This window comes from Argopecten irradians, chromosome 5, assembly GCF_041381155.1.
Source record: "Argopecten irradians isolate NY chromosome 5, Ai_NY, whole genome shotgun sequence".
NCBI classification, from domain to species: Eukaryota; Metazoa; Mollusca; class Bivalvia; order Pectinida; family Pectinidae; genus Argopecten; species Argopecten irradians.
In genome coordinates, this window is record NC_091138.1 from 13,808,355 (window position 1) to 13,831,155 (window position 22,801).

The window sequence follows — 22,801 nt, forward strand, 5'->3', positions numbered from 1 at the left end:
TCAGCAGAACTGGCATCAACATTAACAAGATCTTTCAGTGGACGTAGGTTCACTTTTAATCATTATCCTTCCCTTTAAACTATCATCTAATGTGCAGTTGAAACTAAGGGAATCCTGGTTTTGATTACATAGAAAGATATCAAACTTTTCTATTTTCATTAATACCATGCATACTTAAAAGTAACATGTGCAATTCTATGACATGGAGAGTATGTGACAGGTCTTTAAGACATTTGTGACAGGTCGTTAAGATATTTGTGACAGGTCGTTAAGATATTTATATTCTGTACAATACGTCATATCAGTAAGAAATCAAAAGATTGGTATAATGAAATTCAAAACATTATTATAGAAAGGTATAGCTGGGTTTAGAAGCAGACAGTGGGAATAAAGTTGTGTTAACCAACACATGATTGTTATCATTATTTTAGAATATTGAAATAAACCCAAACAATCTCATATTTACATATTTTTTCTGATTTTTTTTTATTCTGTAACAGGTAAATAAAATGGTCAATGATTACCTTCTGAAGATTTTTTCCAGAAAATACTGAGATAGCTATTCTGAACTCGAACATAAATTGTGCAAAATATACAAAACATTATAGACATGCAAACATACCTGGTTTTTTAAAAGGTGCACTAGTGAAAGGATCCGAGGAATCTGAGCCAGACATGACAAGGTCTTCTCTACTCTTAACATTGGATATACCTATAATATATAACATCACAAGGTCTTTTCTACTCTTAACTTTGGATATACCTATAATATATAACATCACAAGGTCTTTTCTACTCTTAACTTTGGATATACCTATAATATATAACATCACAAGGTCTTTTCTACTCTTAACTTTGGATATACCTATAATATATAACATCACAAGGTCTTTTCTACTCTTAACTTTGGATATACCTATAATATATAACATCACAAGGTCTTTTCTGCTCTGAACTTTGGATATACCTATAATATATAACATCACAAGGTCTTTTCTACTCTTAACTTTGGATATACCTATAATATATAACATGACAAGGTTTTTTCTACTCTTAACTTTGGATATACCTATAATATATAACATCACAAGGTTTTTTCTACTCTTAACTTTGGATATACCTATAATATATAACATCACAAGGTTTTTTCTACTCTTAACTTTGGATATACCTATAATATATAACATGACAAGGTTTTTTCTACTTTTAACTTTGGATATACCTATAATATATAACATGACAAGGTTTTTTCTACTCTTAACTTTGGATATACCTATAATATATAACATGACAAGGCTCTTCTCTACTCTTAACTTTGGATATACCTATAATATATAACATCACAAGGTTTTTTCTACTCTTAACTTTGGATATACCTATAATATATAACATGACAAGGTTTTTTTCTGCTCTGAACTTTGGATATACCTATAATATATAACATCACAAGGTCTTTTCTACTCTTAACTTTGGATATACCTATAATATATAACATGACAAGGTTTTTTCTACTCTTAACTTTGGATATACCTATAATATATAACATCACAAGGTTTTTTCTACTCTTAACTTTGGATATACCTATAATATATAACATCACAAGGTTTTTTCTACTCTTAACTTTGGATATACCTATAATATATAACATGACAAGGTTTTTTCTACTTTTAACTTTGGATATACCTATAATATATAACATGACAAGGTTTTTTCTACTCTTAACTTTGGATATACCTATAATATATAACATGACAAGGCTCTTCTCTACTCTTAACTTTGGATATACCTATAATATATAACATCACAAGGTTTTTTCTACTCTTAACTTTGGATATACCTATAATATATAACATGACAAGGTTTTTTCTACTCTTAACTTTGGATATACCTATAATATATAACATCACAAGGTTTTTTCTACTCTTAACTTTGGATATACCTATAATATATAACATTACAAGGTCTTTTCTACTCTTAACTTTGGATATACCTATAATATATAACATCACAAGGTCTTTTCTACTCTTAACTTTGGATTATACCTATAATATATAACATCACAAGTCTTTTCTACTCTTAACTTTGGATATACCTATAATATGTAACATGATAAGGTCTCCTCTCCTCTTGAAATTTGATACACCATCAATGAATAACACGCAAAGGCCTTTTTTCATAGACATTGGAAATGTTAAATTAATTTCACAACACAAATTTACATTGATTTAATAAAGCTAAGAGAATTCAAGATGAAGTTTTGTATGCATTGATTGGTTTCATCTTTATTTAATCTGTAGAAATTTTAGTAATAGATAAATAGTTAAATAGTGACTTACTACTATTGGAGCCCCGTCTTAATTTATCAAACTCCTTGCCAAATATTTCCTCTTCTGTATCTACACCAAAGTTATCATCAAAAGGGTTCCAGTCCGATATATCTGCTGACACAGCTCTTGTTAGTGTTGGGGACCTGAAAATATTTTTTTTACAAAGAATACTTTTATTTCCTTATAACCTACAGTCAAACCTAAAAATGAACTTTCTACAACAGCCGACTATCAATAATGACAGGTTTGTGGAATTTTTACAGTTTACAGACACTGTAAAATGAGCACTTGTCCAATTTGTCCAAAAAAACAGTTGCTTTGTCAAAATCATTGAAGAAATGTTTCCGTCATAAAGTGTGTGTATTGAATCTGTATGATACAATTATGTTTGGATTTTCGAAACCAGATGGATTTTGCTCTCTCGTAGCTGTAAAGCTAAGAGTTAGTACTAGAAGACAACTTGATATTGTAGACTACTAGAAGACTGCTTAATAGTCTAGCAGTCACAATGTTTGGAGAACAACTTGATATTGTAGACTACTAGAAGACTGCTTAATAGTCTAGCAGTCACAATGTTTGGAGAACAACTTGATATTGTAGACTACTAGAAGACTGCTTAATAGTCTAGCAGTCATAATGTTTGGAGAACAACTTGATATTGTAGACTACTAGAAGACTGCTTAATAGTCTAGCAGTCACAATGTTTGGAGAACAACTTGATATTGTAGACTACTAGAAGACTGCTTAATAGTCTAGCAGTCACAATGTTTGGAGAACAACTTGATATTGTAGACTACTAGAAGACTGCTTAATAGTCTAGCAGTCACAATGTTTGGAGAACAACTTGATATTGTAGACTACTAGAAGACTGCTTAATAGTCTAGCAGTCATAATGTTTGGAGAACAACTTGATATTGTAGACTATCCTTTGCAATTTCAATTCATTCTTTACTCTAATTCAAGCCCACATTTGTCTTTGAGCTCAATATTTGAATCCAAGAAATATTATCACCTTATAACCATGCCACACAGACTTACAGAGAAGTTCGACTGTATATATCAGGGTACTGTAAACCTAATTTTTTTCGTGCCCAATTTCCTTTCGCGAATTTCACAATCACAGTAAATTTGCGAATGTTTGTCTCTGCAAATGCATATGAACTCACTTATATTGATATATATTTGCATTTAGTTTTCAAATTTGCAAAATTTATCTTCACAAACTAGTTTTGGAATTAAAATCATGAAATTTAGTATCTGCGAAAGAGAATTGGTTTACAGTACTTTGTAAGTTATACATAAACTTACCTAGGTGAGGAATGTACGGGTGATGTGGTAGCAGACTTAGACTTTCCTTGTAGTGGTGCAGACAACAAGTTTCCTTGGTAATTTCTAGTAAACCAGGACAAAAATATTTCATTAGAAAAAGACAGATTTGCAATGTTAAAGTGAAATTGTTATTAAAATTGAAGTTAAAACAACCTTCAGGTGAAAGAAATCTACTAATCCACAAATGCACAGAGCAGTATAGCATGGGGTTGGTAGCAGTAAAATTCAGTACAAAAATTGTTAAAATTTAAAATATGAACTTCACCTCTCACAAGAGAAGTAAATTAAAATATTCTTACTTTTTTATTTATAGCTGTAAGATTTTGGCAACATAATATTTTTTAAAAGAATTAAATGTAACTATTAAAATACTGATGTTCCTTGCTGGGAAAATTATGTGTTTCGGACTGAAGAAGGCCCTATAGTGGCTGAATATATATTCCATAGAAATGATTTTGATTTTACTTTGAATTTATTTATTTTGGCCTTTTATTTCGGATTATTAATATACTAGCTTTATACCGTTTTTCCTTGCTGGGAAAATTATAAATTGAAGGATATACATGTACATGGAATACTACAGAATAGCAAATCAAAATTTAGCCTGACACTGACAAGTGGAATGTTACTATGACTACGAAGATTCATAAAGATGACAAATAGTCTACATAGAAAAGTACCAGACAACACCAAGAGAATATGTTGACCAGTATACCTTCCCTTGACCAACCTGAAGGCACTTCCTTTTCCTCCCATGGTGACGTAAGAAGTATCACTGACGTTTCTACGGTGACTCTTAACAACCTTCGGGGACAGTGGCGGTGTTATAGATATCAGGGGCTGGGCATCGGACTGATAACACAAAAATATATCATCAATATCGAATATCAGTTGGTAATTTCTTAATAATATAGACATATTTTTTATGATCAACCAATGGACATGACTGAAAGGATTTTTCATTTACTTTAATATCTCACTGTCCACGTAGTCACTGATAATCTAGTATATGTCCACGTAGTCACTGATAATCTAGTATATGTCCACGTAGTCACTGATAATCTAGTATATGTCCACGTAGTCACTGATAATCTAGTATATGTCCACGTAGTCACTGATAATCTAGTATATGTCCACGTAGTCACTGATAATCTAGTATAAAACTTCAATGTTACATGCAATTTCATTGTGGTATGTAAATGCAGTATGAAAACCTAACCCTTAAGCAGAGTTTTTCAGACTTGAAAAAAAAAATCTTTCTTATAAAATTTTAACAATGAAATTTGTAGAAATCCGATATATTCTACAATCTATTGAAACTCAATGATAATGCTTACATTTTGGCCCTGACTGCCTCTTTGCCGAGAATGAGAAGAACTAGGAATTTTAAAATTGTCCTCACTGGAGTGACGGCCTGACATATTGTTCTGACCCACACTAGAATTATACACACTATCCTCGGCCATGTTTGTCCCTCCTCTTTGGAAATTGTCTGAGAAGTTAGAGAAGAGAGCCTCACTACTATGACTACTGTGTATGGCCGTAGGGGCCGCGGATTGTCCGTCATGATACGACTGAGTCATCCCTCTCTGTTGAGCCATATTTAACCGTTGCTGTTGTTGCTGCTGTTGCATCTGTTGTTGCTGTAGATTTTGTGGATGTTGACGGCTTTGCATATACTGTTGCTGCTGTTGCATTTGTTGTTGATGCTGCTGTTGCAATTGTTGTTGTTGCTGCTGCATATAAAGTTGTTGTTGTTGTTGTTGTTTGTACATTTGTTGTGTGTAGAGTTGTTGTTGGATAGCCTTTTGCTGAGCCAGGTACTGTTGTTGGTTTTGAGGATATTGTTGTTGTTGTGCTTGCATTCCTGAGTTGTACTGGTTTGATGCCTGACTGTATTGGTCGGGTGTTTGACCACTCGCACCATAAACCTGTTGTTGTTGTTGTTGTTGTTGCTGCTGCTGACTAGGTCTACTAGAAGGCTGTGTTGCTCGAGGCAACTGACTGGAAGTGGTTTGTGATGTATCTGAAAAGGAGATCAGTGACTTATTTTAATATTTGTTTCTTAATAAGAAATAAATGAAAATGTTAACCTAAGTCTGTAGAAAGACTTTTACACACAAGACAGCATTCACCAATGTGTCTATGTTTTCATACCTGTATATGAGACAGGTATATACCGACAATATTCACCTGAATATTTACAATATTTACCTGTACATCTGTACATTTCTGTGTGCCTACCAGGACGTTGAGACATGTAAATGTTGACAATCTTCATCTGTACATTTTTCCCCACATATATTTTCCTGTTTTCAGTAACATTGTTTCAATGTTGACTTTCAAGGTATATTGATCTTAACTGAACAGATGTTAATAAGAAATTTTCTGAATATTCACACATCCCAAGTTCTTACCTGTATTTGGATTTTGTGTTGGGGTGGGCCGTTTGCGGGGAGCCACTGACGTCTGTAAGGGCAACCCTAAGGAGGTCCCTTGTGGAATAGCTTGTCCCTTTGGTCGTGACCTTGGTGTGACTGTAGTACTTTCTATAGCTGAGGAGGATACGGTTCTACAAAGAAATAAGGATCAAAGATAAGTGAAAAATTTTCAAAGATGATGATAAAATTTAGGCTTGATACACACAAGTGAATTCATAATGCCAACATTTTTCATCATTCTAAAATTTTTAATTTCAAACTTTGTCCAAATTAATAAAATTTTCTTAATTTTTTTCCTTTAACGATTCTACAGATCTGCTTTTCCTACGTTATGTTTACAAACTGTAGAAAACTTTCACAATGCACTTTTTTGTTTGATTACTTACTTGTATGTGGCTGTTTTCACTTGTCTGGCTTCCGATTCTGTCATAGGTAGTGCAAGCTTGGCAATATCTGGGGTTTTACAACTCTGGCAACACAATTATATACTTACACAATACTATAATTTTATAAATATATAGCTATCATGCAAAAGCAAACCCTTATAGAGCTTATTTAATATTAATGGTGGTTTTCAGAACGTAAAATTACTTGGTTGGAGTTTTATAAGTCCCTCCCTTCATTGATCATGATTTTATGTCAAAATCATCATATTGTGATCATATCCTATGACCCTTCATTGGCAATTATTTAAAATCTTAAAAGTTCACAAGAATAAAATAAATTACTCACTTCAAATATGATATTCTGTTCAATTATTCTACATCACACATCATATTGATACAAACATACCATATGGTTGTTATCATTGAAAGTCTGGCAAACTTACAAACATATTGGCTGAATTTTATTCTATTAACAAATATTATATCTTCAAAGAATTTAACAATAACATGATTGATCAAGGTCAAATCATATCATACATACACAGAATGCCTTATATGATTTCTATTATACTTACAAACATATTGGCTACAGGACATTCCCGTCCTACTAATTTACAGGCTACATATGTCACTTGATATATATCTGGTCTTTTCACAGGATCCACCTCTAGCATGTAAGCTGCAAAGAGAAAGAATTTAAAGATGCTGTAAATATTTAGAAACAATTTACACTTCTAAGGACATCAGGGCAAGATGGAAAACTATAAGGTTATTCCATTGAGTTCAAGCCTTAGGTATAACTGTGACCAACATTTTCAGTGTAACACCAATAGTCTTGAAGTATCAATGACAAGAAATGTGAGAGGAAGATCTTGAACAAGATGCTTATATAAAGTCAAGCTCAAACTTTTCTCTTTCGATGAATCAGGGTTTGGGTTTTATTAGTTTAACGTCCTAATAACAGCCAGGGTCATGTAACGACATGCCAGGTCTGTTGGTGGAGAAAGCCAGAGTACCCTCAGAAAAACCACTGACCAGCGGTCAGTACCTGACAACTGCCCCACATAGGAATCAAACTTGCAATCCAGAGGCGGATGGCTTGTAGTAACATGTCTAGACATCTTCACCACTCAGCCACCACAGCCCTAACCTCATGAATCAGTTGAAAATAACTGATGATAATGAAAGAATCCTATTATACCATTAACTTTTGAATAACTTTGGACAACAAAACTTAGTGAAAGACATTGCTGAAGGTTTATCCAGCTGTATATAACTTTGACTCATCACTAGATGTACTTACCTTTAAGGGTGTGGACTCCGTTGGAGTATCTAGAGTTGTCAGATATAGTAAATGTTCCACTCTGTATAGCTAGGGTACTCTCTCCAAACGGTAGGATGAAGACATTGCTGAAGGTTTATCCAGCTGTATATAACTTTGACTCATCACTAGATGTACTTACCTTTAAGGGTGTGGACTCCGTTGGAGTATCTAGAGTTGTCAGATATAGTAAATGTTCCACTCTGTATAGCTAGGGTACTCTCTCCAAACGGTAGGATGAAGACATTGCTGAAGGTTTCTACAGCTGTATATAACTTTGACCCACCACTGTATGTACTTACCTATAAGGGCGTGGACTCCGTTGGAGTATCTAGAGTTGTCAGGTATAGTAAATGTTCCACTCTGTATAGCAAGGGTACTCTCTCCAAACGGTAGGATGAAGAAACACAACTTGTACAACATACAACCTAATGCCTGCAAAACAACAAACAAAATGATTTAAAAAATTGTTAGCTTTACAGTTTGTGCATAAGAATTTGTAGATTTTCATATACATTGCACTTCTATATTATTTAAGGATTAACTTGAATAGATTTTTTATGTTATGGAGATATAACACAAAAATCTGAGTGTACTCTAAATAAACCGCGAAGCGGTTTATGATGAGAGTACACTCAGATTTTTGTGTTATATCTCCATAACATAAAAAATCTATTGAAATTAATCCTTATAATTCAAATTACTAAAGATGATCTCTTCAATACTCAAAATTCATTCTGGGACTCTTTTGTCTATGAAATCATTACGCGTCATCTCAGCCAATCAGAAGCAACGTCACAAACGGCGACGCCATTTTTTCCTTTATGGGCTTATAAAGTAAATTTTTAAACCAATGAAAATGCTCGTAACAAGCAAAATTGAATTATTAATTCTTAATTTTATTTTGTAGCAGTTGTAAACCCCACTTAGGCTAGAACATAATTTTGATAAGTTTATAATGTTGATTTGATAGTGTTGCAACTACTTTGCATTGAAAATCATTATTTCAGGATGAACTATCAGTTATGAATTTAAATGTCACCCTTTTTTGGGTGGCCATTTCACTATCATGAATTGAAATGAACAAGATGGAGTTCTATGGTAAAAATTCCCATCCAGACTTCCTAGGCACTGTAAGCATACATTCATTTTGAGTTTTTAGTTAGTTTATAATATAGATTTAAGCAGATTATACGTAGGTCAAATGTAAGTCAAACTTTTTTTGGTGTGTACAAGACATACCTTAAGCGGTGACCTGTGAGGTCATTATAAAACTATGAAGAAAATAGTAATTACGGTAAATAACAGTATAATGTATAACATAATACTTTTACCTCTTCTCCTTTCCAAGAACTAATTGGTTACAAAAACTTCACAATCTACAATATTGGTATTACCAATAACTTACCCATATATCAGCCTTTGTGGTGATTGGTTTTCCATTGTAGAGATCTACCATCTCTGGGGAGCGATATGACACTGTTGTATACCTGATGGGGTACATAATATATTGTTTAGTAGGATACACATTATATTAAAGTACAATAATAAAACATGCAAATTTGCAGAATTTATATCACCTGTTTTCTTTAATCAAAGGCCCATAACTCTGCCAAACATTGTCCAATGAAAGTGCCGATTGAACATGGCCAAGGCCCGGACAATTTAACCATGTTACCAAGTTTCAAGAAAATCTGGTAATATTTGCTAGAGTTATTGAACGGAAACAGCCGAAAAAGGTGTTTTTTTTTCGCTATTCAAAAGACCATATGGAAGTAACAATTGAACTTGGAGAGTTAAAGCCCCCCCCCCCCCCCCCCCCCCCGAGACATTTAACCAACTAACCAGGTTTCAAGAAAATCCAGTAATATTTGCTAGCGTTAATGAACGGAAACAGACCAATAAAGTGTTTTTAGTTAATCAAAGGGCCATTACTCTGACAAATAGGGTCCGATGAAAAAGCTCAGCCAAATTGTCAAAGCCCTTGGCACATTTGACCAGGTGACCAAGTTACAAAAAAAACTTGAGATTTGTGGCAGTTTTTGCATAGAAACCAAGCGTTACAGACAGACAGCTGACAGACGGAAAGACCCAAATTTATATTCCTTGTTTAGGTGAAAGCAGGGGATAATAAAACTATTCGAAGTTACATGGAATGCAAACCAAGCTAAGTTGTTCAACAAAATTACAAAGTAGAATTTGCCAATTTTCACTCACATTGACCCCATGTTTTGATATCATTTTAGCTTATCTTCAAATTGCTGCACAGATATATTTGTAATCTACCAACAATATAATCTTTTTGGCACGTTTAACAACTATTCTATCCTATAAATATTCACTTTTATTTGGTAGGTATCCATATTTGTCCAGTAATGTCTCCAAAAGATAGTCACTTGTTCTTTTCATTATCGTAGTATAAAGTTAACCATGGTTAATAACTTACTTCTGAATCTCCTCTTCTATCTGTGAAACATTTTGTTGACTTGGATCGAGAACTTTGGCTGTAGCACTTCCGAAGTCACACAGTACATAATGACTACTGTCGGATATAAGTATATTTTCAACCTGTAATCAAAGCATTCATCAAATCAATTTCAAAGTTAAAAGGAGACAAAATCAATAATGAAATCCGACTATCAACATGTCAAACCAACATACAGACTCGTAGGGCTTCTGTACAAGTGTGATAATTAGCGAGTATGGAACGGAATATGTCTTTGGATGGACTAAGGAGGTAAGGAATCCGTATCTGTGTTAGGTATAGCTAAGGTATCCGTCCTATGAATAACCCTTAACTACTTCCCGCTAGTTAACCAGGAATCAATGTCAACTCAATCTACAAAATAACAAAGGTTGCACTTCTTCCCTACCAATTACCGGTGGAAATTGACTCTTTCACATTTGAATCAGATGTTAATCGGAGTATACCAACATAGGGCTTCACAAACCGCTGTGAGGAGGAACTTCAGGAAATCAATATATAGTCTACATTTGAAAAGTAAACTATTGATCAATTACTATGACTGAATGACTGAAAAGGCCAATCTTGGAGGAGAAAAAAAATAAATGAAAATCCGTTTTAGTGACTCGGCAGCAATAAAAACATCAATATTTCAGTAAAACTGTGCAAATTACCTTACAAAGTGAGAGCATTAGATACTGACACATTTGGAAAAACTCAATCCCTGTGTATTACTGACATTTAGCAGTGATACATTGATGAATATATGTTTGATTAACAAACCTACAAAACCTACATTGCAATTTATTGGTTAATGTCAAACGTTCTTGTTTGCCAGATTTTATTGAACATTGTCAAGATAACTGAGAACCTCGAGAAACCCACACAGTTAGGCAAGTGACTCCATTCCATTTCTGTAATGGGCTGTTGAAAGATGAGGGGGTGTTTGAAGCATCATAATTCTACCACAAAGTTTTTACTTATAAAGTGAAAGTTGGAGGCCAATCTGAGACTGTTGCTAGTTACTCTTGGCCATAGTTTGATTATTTCTTCCAGTGAAGTTAATGTTATGCTCCTCTCTTTCACCAAAAGTACCATCATCATTAAATGATAATAAATGGAAAACTTATACAATGGATATTACTAATGATACACTGTTCTGACTCACCTTTAGATCTCTGTGTATTATAGGTGTTTGACAATGATGTAATCTAGCCACTGCTTCACAAACATCACAGAATATCCGCAGCACTTCCTTCTCAGAGAAGCCAACATTCAAACGATCATTCATTAATTGTATCACATGACCTACAAAATGATGCAAGGTTGGATTTTACTTCATGAATTGCAAACAGTTTACATAAAATAATGGAAAAAAGATCATAATACAGAACTCTTCCTTCACTAAATTATCCCAAGCCAAGTGTCGCCTCTTCCCAACCATATTCTACTTTATATACAAAGCATATGACAGGCCTCTTCATCAGTATACAGATGCATTTATATCCAAATGGATGATATTTCCTTTGATAAGAATGTTTATAAACATTACCAAGGACTTGTTGAGAAGAGGCAAAAGGCAGTAACTCTGCATATATATAGGATTTAATGCACTTTATAAGTAAGAGATACCCCATGGTCACCTCTAAAAAGGCACAAAAACACTTACCTCTACAATATTGCATTAAAATCATCACCTCATACACACGATTGGTAGTCACTGTTATACTGGAATCTACATATTTGATGATGTTCTTATGGCCTGATAATGTTTTCTGTCAAGAGAACAACACACAATACATGAAGCTTTTATAGCATATATACTGATCAGATGAACATGTATTAATTATCAGCTATCGTATAGAATGAAATATATCTGTGGGTCTTTCTTTCTGGGTTTGGCTCTTTCTTTCTTATCATTTCATGTATAAAAACATTTATGGTTAGCCAATGGAATAGTGATTACAAAAATTCATTTTTGTTAGTTTTGTAACTCCAAAAAAAAGCAACGATGAAAACAACAAAAGTTTCTACTGATCAACAAGCACTCCATGTTATACAATACAACATATCTCCTATCTATCAGGCTGAATTTTTGTATCGATAAAATTAATTTAAATCAGCATGCTAAAACAATGTGAAATGTTAATATATAATCATTTCAAAATAATGATTTATGTGTTTAATGGATTAGAAATAAATGAGTCACTACAAAGTTGTGTACATTGAACTGGTCGCATGTCCATCAATTATATAAGAATATAAGTTTTTTGTCTAAACTATTCAAAAGTTAAGTTTTTTGCCTTGATTATGTGTTATAAAGTAATACTTACCGCTATATGGATCTCTCTCTTACATACGGTGAGATCCTGATCATTGTTCACAAACAGTCGCTTCAGAGCATAGTGATTACCATTCTGAGCCTTCACCAGGAACACGATTGCAAACCCACCTGTAAAGATAATTCAAACAAGTGAAACCAAGTCAATCAAAGCAGCTAATAGTATTCAATTGAAAATTAAAGCAGTAATCTGGATAAATTTTTCATCTGCATGCAAGGCAAATGGGTCAGAGAAATGGAATATTTATTCAAATGAAATTACCAAGGATTTATTTCAAATGAAGATAACCCACACTGAAATTACCTCACAGAAGATTTTTTGTTTTGTTATTTGATATTACAAATCCTTTTCAAAAGCAACAAGCCATCTGAGGAAATCACAGAGTGTAATACACAAGTATGGTAATTAATGACAACAGACAATAGTATCAACAAACTAGAAATTGAGGAATTGCAAAATGATATTGTAAATTAATTAAATTTTGATTCAGGATATATGATGGATCAGTTTATATATAGTTATGTATGCTATACTGTATTTGACTCAAAAAGCACCCAGGGCACTTAAAAATTGAAAGAGAAATAGGTGGAGGTGCTTAATAGGATCAGATTTGGATTAACCTTTCAGAACATTATTGCACAATGTAAGCCAATTTGTAAAAGAAATCATATAGAGAAGTAATGGTACACTAATTTCATAGTTTTAGTCTGCATTTCTATTGAAACGAATGGACTGTGGCCTTAAAAAGGGGAGGGGTGGTTATTGTGTTGACTATGGTACTAAAAAATCTTCAAATATTTCAAATTTATTTCCCCCCATTTTTTTAATTGGAGGAAAAACCATAGCATCCGGCCTTCCACAATCAATAAGATACAGTCTCTAAAAGGAAATGTCCCTATCTAATTTCTAAATGACCACCACTTTCACTCTGTGGTTCAGTGAATGGGAAGGTACTTAGGTTAAACTCAATATTTACAAACAAAGCACTTGTGAGGCTAATAGAACGTTTCCTATACTGTACCACATAACTGTGTATCACACTGAGACCTCCATGAGAACCCCCAACGATAGATATATCTTTATAACTGACCCATTTATGTAATGACAGACTTTTTCAACAGAAAATCCCAATAACATAGCACAAGAACTGACCCACTTACATACAGATGTATATATATCGGAATAAGAACTGACCCACTTACATACAGATGTTTATATATCGGAATAAGATCTGACCCACTTACATACAGATGTATATATATCGGAATAAGATCTGACTCATTTACATATGACATCTTCAATAACAACAAATCAATTCATCACAATGACCTTATTATGTTATTTCCTTTAACCTTTGACCTTTTCTTTATACAGACACACGAAAGTACTTAACACATGTATACAGTACAAATTACAATGGTCTAGTATATTATACTATATATCATAACATAAAAATTCCAGACATAACAGTAAAATGTTTCTCCCATTACCAAATACATATGTATATATTTATATATACTTTTAGAGGAAGGTCGTTGAGTTTTATTTTCTATATACTTTTGTATATATATATATAAACCAAGAAGACCCTAATCAACTATGAAACCTTTCCAAACTACACAAGTACAGTAGATCCAGGTCAAGTAATCTGTTTATATTATACAAGAATCTTTTTATAATTTCTCAATGTCAATCATCTCCATTCCTAATGCAGTTTTTATGATAATATTTGGGCCAATAGAGTGCACTAAGACTGTGGAGACCCCCTATAGAAATATCAATAGTAATCCTACAATGGTACACTGATATACTTCCCCTGTTGAGGAGGTTTGCTACATACACAAAATCTGACATCCCACAAATCTCCGATACCATGTTCCTGCTTCATCTCTAGCAGGACGATTTATCAAATAATGTCAATCCCCAACAGGAGTCTGGCCCCTATATTCCCAGTATTAGCACTGCAGATGATGGATTGGTTCTGACTCCCATATTATGATATATATATATATATCATTCACTTGATGAAGTAGTACTGACCACGGATTTACTAGATGGGAGCAAGACTTTTGTGTTTACACTCCTAGGTCTAAAGGTCTAGATCTAGACTTCATTATACTCTACACATAGTGAAAATCATGACCAAACACCAAACTTGATCATCATTTTGATATTTATTTTTTATATGTGACTAGATAATTGTAAACTCTAGCAAAAGAAATTTCAGTATATCGTGAATCCGTTAATTAACTGAACTAGCATTGACTAAGTACTGGTATGAAGCCACATCTACCACAGAAATGACGCTTTATGAAATAGTAAACTAAAGACTAGGATTGACTGAACTGGATCTACCACAGAAATTATACTTTGTGAAACATTACACTATATTAGCATTTAAATAGGACTGAATTAGATCTAGAATACAGTTAATTAGACTTGCATTGACTTGTTCGGGGTAAATTGAAACTTCTGACTGTGAAGCAGTAAACTAGACATGCAATGACCATGCACAGGTCTGGGTAGAAAGTTTAGCCGCCCTGAAGCAGTAAGCTACACTGGCCAAGTTTTTATGTCATTGATTTAGGGAAGACACGTACATATCAGTTGTAACACAGAGCGACATAGGGGTATTGATCCTGGGCTACTGTAGCCACTTATACAGTGTCATGTATGCGTCAATACCTTAATTAATACACACTCAGGGGGTTTGGTCCTTGTAGCCAATGACACATAGTTATACAACTCCTTCACTAGTACTATATTTCATTTCTACATTTATATAAAACATCCTTCAACTAGTACTATATTTCATTTATATACAACATCCTTCAACTAGTACTATATTTCATTTATATACAACATCCTTCAACTAGTACTATATTTCATTTATATACAACATCCTTCAACTCTATCTCAGTCTACAACATCCTTCAACTAGTACTATATTTCATTTATATACAACATCCTTCAACTAGTACTATATTTCATTTATATAAAACATCCTTCAACTCATAGTTCTACAACATCCTTCAACTAATACTATATTTCATTTATATACAACATCCTTCAACTAGTACTATATTTCATTTATATACAACATCCTTCAACTCTATCTCCGTCTACAATTCATTTATATACAACATCCTTCAACTAGTACTATATTTCATTTATATACAACATCCTTCAACTCTATCTCCGTCTACAACATCCTTCAACTCATAGTTCTACAACATCCTTCAACTAGTACTATATTTCATTTATATACAACATCCTTCAACTCTATCCCAGTCTACAACATCCTTCAACTCATAGTTCTACAACATCCTTCAACTAATACTATATTTCATTTATATACAACATCCTTCAACTAATACTATATTTCATTTATATACAACATCCTATATACAACATCCTTCAACTCATAGTTCTACAACATCCTTCAACTCTATCTTAGTTCTGCAACATCCTTCAAATTTTAGTTCTACAATATCCTTCAACTTTATCTTAGTTCTGCAACATCCTTCAACTCTTTCTCAGTTCTATAACATCTTTCAACTCTAAGTTCTACAACATCCTTCAACTCTTTGTTCTACAACATCCTTCAACTGCATCTCATTTCTACAACATCCTACAACATCCCTCAAATCTTTCTCAGTTATACAACATCCCTCAAATTTTTTTCAGTTATACAACATCCCTCAAATCTTTTTCAGTCATACAACATCCCTCAACTTTTTTTCAGTCATACAACATCCCTCAACTTTTTTTCAGTTATACAACATCCTTCAATTCTATTTCATCTATACAACATCCGTCAACTCTATCTCAGTACTTCAATATCCTTCAAGTCTATGTCTGTCACAAACCTTTATGTCATATTCCTTCAATTATAAAGAGATGTATTTGAATATCTTACAATGATAATTTTGTTTGAAGTATTTCCCTAAGAGTATGGCAATTGCAAGTGCTACATTAATAAATACAACATAATTAATATCTAAGCGTCTAAATGAAAGGTCAAGAAAGAAATCAACCCTAACTCGATTTGTGTATAGGTCTCAAATAGATGTAGAATGAAACAGACAAAGCTTGATATACTCCATCCATCATAATTAAGACATTAAACCCTAATATCACTAACTAGAGTTAATCATCAATCCAATTACAGTTGAACTTTGTTAGATTCTTTAGTGATTTTTTTTAGAAATTTAGATTATCGCAAAGAGAATACAGAAAAAATGAAATACTGTCTAGATATCAAAAGGAGCCAGCTATTTTATTTTTCATAGACCTGTAAAGGCTATGACCAGCATCACATTTACATTGCTGGTTCAAAAGGTTGGACTTTCCTGCATCAATATGTTTGGTAATTAATTAACAAGACTGTACCTGACCTGGCAGCTAATACATAATATTGTCTGGTTGCTATAGTAACAAGTTGATGCAGTGTTCTCGCTAAAAAAACCCACCTTCCTGGGACTTTAGCACATCAAATGAGGCATTCAAGGTTTAAGGCACCAAAAGTAGTCCCAAAATTTAATTTCTACTGTTACGCCTTTGCAAAGAGAGTTATCTTCTGTTGTTAGAGGGTATAGATTGTGACACCAGTAATTTGTGAGAAAAAATTATGTTTTCATGACGTTACACTCATGACTTACAATCAATATAGTGGAATGTGTATACCTATCACATGGGCAGATAACCATGTAGTATACTGGTACACAACAGGATTTTTAAAACAAGATCATTCCCTCCTTCACATATATATATTAAAGCAATAAAGTTTTATAGAGTTTGATGTTTGTAAATGTTTATCATAATTGATCATGAATAGACAATAAATAGTAAAGTGGTAATAATTTATCATGTTTATTTTAGAAGATTTCTACATCTTATTATTTTGTTTTATTTATACACAAAACAAATTGCCATAACCAAAATACTATGATGAGGCTAGACCTCAATAATCTTACTGAGAACAAGTCCCTAATGTAGATGTAGAACTAGCAAGCACTTGACAAGTAGGGATTCTACAATCCAATCAGCTTGTGTCCTATTGATGACTACTAAATGGCCGCCTTACAACAAACCACAGTTAACCTCTGGCTCGGGCCTTAGTAGCTTTCTAATGGCTCAAAAGTGCATCAGACCTCATTACAGAAAATTACATTTGAAGTCCAATTTAGAGATAATGAAAAATGCAAATTCAATTCACAGAAAAATCACTGATAGACTTCAACCAAAGGCATGTCAAATAAAATTAATTAATGGTGAGATTTCTAAAGGTGGAACTCAAACTGTCAGTGTTTGAACTTCATACAATATTTACATGACAAAAAAAAACCAATTAAATTGACTGCTATTTGATTAGTTTTGTAATCATTAAGATCAAAATATATTTTTAATCACATTTCCATCAGTTTCATGAAAACATAATCTAGGATAATTTTATTTATGCAATGTCATCATTTTACATGTGCTGGTTTAATATGAAATCATCATCTTATGTACTTTACTAATTCAATATGATGTCATCATTTTGTGATGTCATTACATACTGGCCATGTTATCTCATTATTTTATGTGTAAAGGACCTGTTAAAGCTACCATTGAATTTTGTCCACAAACCAATTTAACACAAGAGGCCCAAAAGGCCTTGACAGTCACCTGAGTGCAGATACAGAAAGAGCATTGCAAAGTTGGTTCAAATCTGTAAAAAGTATTTACGAATTAGAATACACGAAAGTTGAAACTTCGCATTAGAATATTTATTTTTTGTTTTTCATTTTGATAGTTAGTGTATTATGTTACCGAACCTTATGCTTAAAATTCCAATTTGCTTTGCCAACGTTAAATTACAAAACCAAACTAGAAGTCAGTCAGTGTCAGTGATTTTATAAATTTCACTTTTTCATCTATGAAGATTATTTGGTTCCATCAAACCTGAGAATTCAGAAGATTTTTGAAATTTTAGACTATTTGACCCATTTTGGCCCCGCCCCTCTGATCCCTGGGGGTCAGCCAGGACCAATATGGATATTGTGTTAAAATGCTATTTCAGGCTAATAATTCTAACCCAGTTTGACTAATTTTCTATGAAAAATAAGCGAATAACGTTCATAAATGTGTTTTTCCTATATAAACTAGAGTAAACTTGACCCCCTCCCCAGGGGGAAACATGCGACCCCAGGGCCATATAATTCACAATTTTGTAAAGGACCTTAAACCCTTTCCATCTCTGAAGAGTATTTGATTCTACCAGTTCCAGAATTTCAGAAGAAGGTTTTTGAAGTTTTAGCCTATTTGACCCCTTTTGGCTCCACCTCTAAGGTCCCTGGAGGTCAATCATGGAAAATTTGTTAAAAGGATTCAATGGCCATCTTATATGGATAATTCTGACAACATTTGACTAATTTCCTATCATATATTACCAAATAATGCTTCAAAATGTGTTTTCACTATATGAACGATAGTAAACTTAACAACAACATCAACAACAACCCCCCCCCCCCAGGGGTAAACCTGAGACCCCAGGGTCATATAATTCACAATTTTTGTAGAGGGCCTTGAGACCTTTCTATCTATGAAGAGTATTTGATTCTACCACATCTATGAATGGAGAAAAAGACTTTTGAAATTTTAGTCAATTTTTCCCCTTTTGGCCCCTCCCACAGCTCCCTGGGGGGTGGGGGTCATATAATTCACAATTTTGATTGGCCTTATGCCTTAGAAGGCTTGTGCAAAATTTCATTGAGAAGAAGTCGAAAACGTAAATTGTTTACGAACACACGGCGGAAGACGGACGAGGATGACGGACAAAAGGCAATTAGAATAGGTCACTTGAGACTTCAAAAACCCAGGTGCATTCTGTAGTACTATCAAGACAGAGAACCTGTTAGATACCTTTGAAAAATTCAAAAAGCCCCAGGGCCCTGTGCTAGGGAGGAATTAATGTTGCCCTCCTGAGGTGTGCACCAGGGTTCCCCTTTTTGGTTCTAAACTATTTCATACAAAAAGGGAATCCTGATGTACACCTCGGGAGGGCAATATTAAATCCTCCCTAGCACAGGCCCCTGGGGCCTTTTGAATTTTTTAAAGGTATTTTACAGGTTCTCTTTTATAGAATATCGAAAGGAAAGAAGCTATCGATACTCATACATACCCTGGTATTATCATTCATATTTGTATATATTTATCTCAGCTGTCAGTGAAGTATTTCTATGACAGATATGGTATTACCAGGCCAGCTTCCAGTACCCACTGGGTCCCAACACCAGTCACTAATATACATCCTAGATGTTATATATACACTAATTTATGTACCCCTGGGGATGACACCAGTAGCTGACACAACACTCTGACTGGATTACAACATCAATAACACACTGTTTATGGTGCAATAAGGAAATACACAATATTAACTACAGCTCCCAGAATGAAAAGAAATGCCAATAGTATACTCATAGGGTTAATTTACATACATGTATACATGTATACCATATTTACCTAGAAACACACTTATGTTTTTCTGTAAGTTCATTTGGCCATTTTATCTACAAAGGGACCGAATCTATGGGCCTCTCAACACAAATCCTATGTTTAATAGACTATTATTTAACAAAGTAGAAATGTCTGCAAGACATAACACCCATATTATATCAAAGCAGAATGGGACAGGACTGGACAGGGCAGACATAGGCAACACTGTATTCCGCACTCTCCCCATTTCATGCGAATAAGTCAGCATTTGGCATAATAAAAGCTATTTCAATTTATTTCTAACAATTATACAAGTCAATCATTCATACCACTTATTTAGTCATTTTGTCAGAAAAACTAGAATTTTTGTAAACAAGGAATTTCTGTAAACTAGGAATTTCTGTAAACAAGGAAATTCTGTAAATAAGGAATTTCTGTAAATAAGTAATTTCTGTAAATTAGTAATTTCTGTAAACAAAGAATTTCTGTAAATTAGCTGTAAACTATGAATTTCTGTAAACAAGGAATTTCTGTAACTATGAATTTCTGTAAACAAGGAATTCCTAACAAGGAATTCCTGTAACTAGGAATTTCTGTAACTATGAATTTCTGTAAACAAGGAATTTCTTTAACTATGAATTTCTGTAAACAAAGAATTTCAGTAAATTAGCTGCAAGCTATGAATTTCTGTAACTAGGAATTTCTGTAAACAAGTAATTTCTGTAACTAGGAATTTCTGTAAACAAGGAATTTCTGTAGCTAGGAAATTCTGTAAATAAGGAATTTCTGTAAATAATTAATTTCTGTAAATTAGGAATTTCTGTAAGCAAAGAATTTCTGAAAATTAGCTGTGAACTATGAATTTCTGTAAACAAGGAATTTCTGTACGCTAGGCATTTCTATAATATATTGACATCTGTATAGTTTGCTTTGGTCATTATTGAGAGTCTTCTTAATATGCACTTGTGTTGTTTTTGTGATTGTCTGTTTTGGGAGGCTGTGGTATATTCACATTGAGTCTCTTTGCAACAGTGAAATTTAATATTAGGATAGAATGGAATATAACAAGATAAGACGACTATATGGGTAACACTATCAATTAATGACAGGGGCATACAAATTACATGTAACATGTGTTATGTAAAAGGTGAATAAGATCATATAAACAACTATCATATGGCCGATAAAAGAACGCTCATTGTAAAGCAAGACCTGCATGATACCAGACCAGGAAGAGACCATACATATGTAAATACACCTTTCACACCAACGTGTACTCTTAGTCTAATCAAGTTAGTCTAGTGATATAATTAGGATCCAGTACAATAGTCAGAGGTAATTACTTAGTGTCACCTCCAATGGTATATAGGTAACAGTACATAGTAACAGTGTTGATGAGGAAACAGGCGCCATCATCCTCATCAGCTGCTCTACAGCCATATATATATGTCCAAATGTGTACTTTTGAGAAAGAGCATTATGTAAATGAATTACGTAAAAAATCACTCTTTAATCTCCATCAAAAAACACAAAAAAATTTTGTACCGGTATATGTTTTCCTCAAAAAAAAAAGAAAAAGATTTCCCTGCAATATGGGACCACATTGCTAATGACAATATTAGTACTGATATCCTTATAATTATATTTTTTTTGTCAAAATTACTCAAAAATTTACAATCAAGGTCATAAGCCCCATTCCAATGGGCAAAAGTAGTGGGGAAAAACCTGAGATATCGTTATATTTTATTTTATATCTCTTGTGTTACCTGGAAGGTACCGCTGATATTACTTCTTTAATCCATATTAAAATAATTGTCTATTCCTGTTTAGTACTATAAACATAGGTTTATGTATTAACCTAACATAACCTAACATACTTTTAGCTTCAGTTGCTGATATTTGCCAATAGTCTGATGCATACTATTCCATCATGATCATTTGTCTTTTCATTTTGGCCCAGATAGGGAAAGAAAACGGGGAGGGGGGGGGGGAAGAAGGTTGAAAAGAGAGGGGGGAGGAGGTGGAGAGGAGAGGAGATGGAGAGGAGGGGGGAAAGGTGGAGCAGAAAGACTTTATGGTCTCTACAGCAACCTCAGCTTCCTAACTGATGACTTGCAATCAAACAGGGACATTGCTATTGGAATCCATTGACAGCTTTATTCTTTATGAGATTGCAGGGTGAGTGTATTTCCAAAACAAATCATGGCCCAAATTGATGTATGGCCGTGTGATCAGCTTGATTAACAGTCATGCCCCCCTCGTAACCAATCGTTAAGGTGAAGGTTAATTACTGCACTAAACCAAAGGATTGACAGAAACTTCTCTACCATAAATAAGTAATAACCAGAAAGAGCATGACACCAATATTGTGTTCACAAAGGTAGCAGAGACCCTGAATGATCATTCTCTGTTTCATATGCAACTGGGTTATACCACATTTCACATGTACATGTACTTCCTTATTAACCAGAAATAAGACACATGTTTTTATTCAAGATGGATATGTGTTTATCAGGAATGTGATTGATCCTACGGCAAAAAGAGGAAATTTCTTAACTATAGCAAGGAAATCCTCCCTTTAGTGTTTAGGTAATTTATGATGATTCAGATCACATCTCACATTATTTGTTTCTCATAAATTTATATTGTTCAATCAGTATTCAGAGCTCGAGGAAATCCTCTGAAAAAAGGAAGAATCACATCCCTGGT

The 22,801-nt window shown here is 33.6% G+C and overlaps 1 protein-coding gene across 3 annotated transcripts in view; it reads right to left on the reverse strand.

The window, feature by feature from the left end:
• Nucleotides 1-22,801, reverse strand: part of LOC138322931 (AP2-associated protein kinase 1-like) — a 49,382-nt gene that overhangs the window by 21,863 nt on the left and 4,718 nt on the right. For 2 of the 3 annotated variants that reach the window (XM_069267173.1, XM_069267171.1), the window contains exons 2-15: nt 12,602-12,720; nt 11,938-12,043; nt 11,437-11,576; nt 10,251-10,372; nt 9,213-9,294; nt 8,107-8,239; nt 7,059-7,162; nt 6,484-6,566; nt 6,074-6,228; nt 4,994-5,682; nt 4,372-4,508; nt 3,636-3,719; nt 2,337-2,470; nt 623-712 (exon numbers count right to left, since the gene is read on the reverse strand). In XM_069267173.1, coding sequence (XP_069123274.1) covers nt 623-712; nt 2,337-2,470; nt 3,636-3,719; nt 4,372-4,508; nt 4,994-5,682; nt 6,074-6,228; nt 6,484-6,566; nt 7,059-7,162; nt 8,107-8,239; nt 9,213-9,294; nt 10,251-10,372; nt 11,437-11,576; nt 11,938-12,043; nt 12,602-12,720 — 2,178 coding nt within the window. The remainder of the gene's footprint in view (nt 1-622; nt 713-2,336; nt 2,471-3,635; nt 3,720-4,371; nt 4,509-4,993; nt 5,683-6,073; nt 6,229-6,483; nt 6,567-7,058; nt 7,163-8,106; nt 8,240-9,212; nt 9,295-10,250; nt 10,373-11,436; nt 11,577-11,937; nt 12,044-12,601; nt 12,721-22,801) is intronic. The other variant, XM_069267172.1, reaches the window with a different exon arrangement.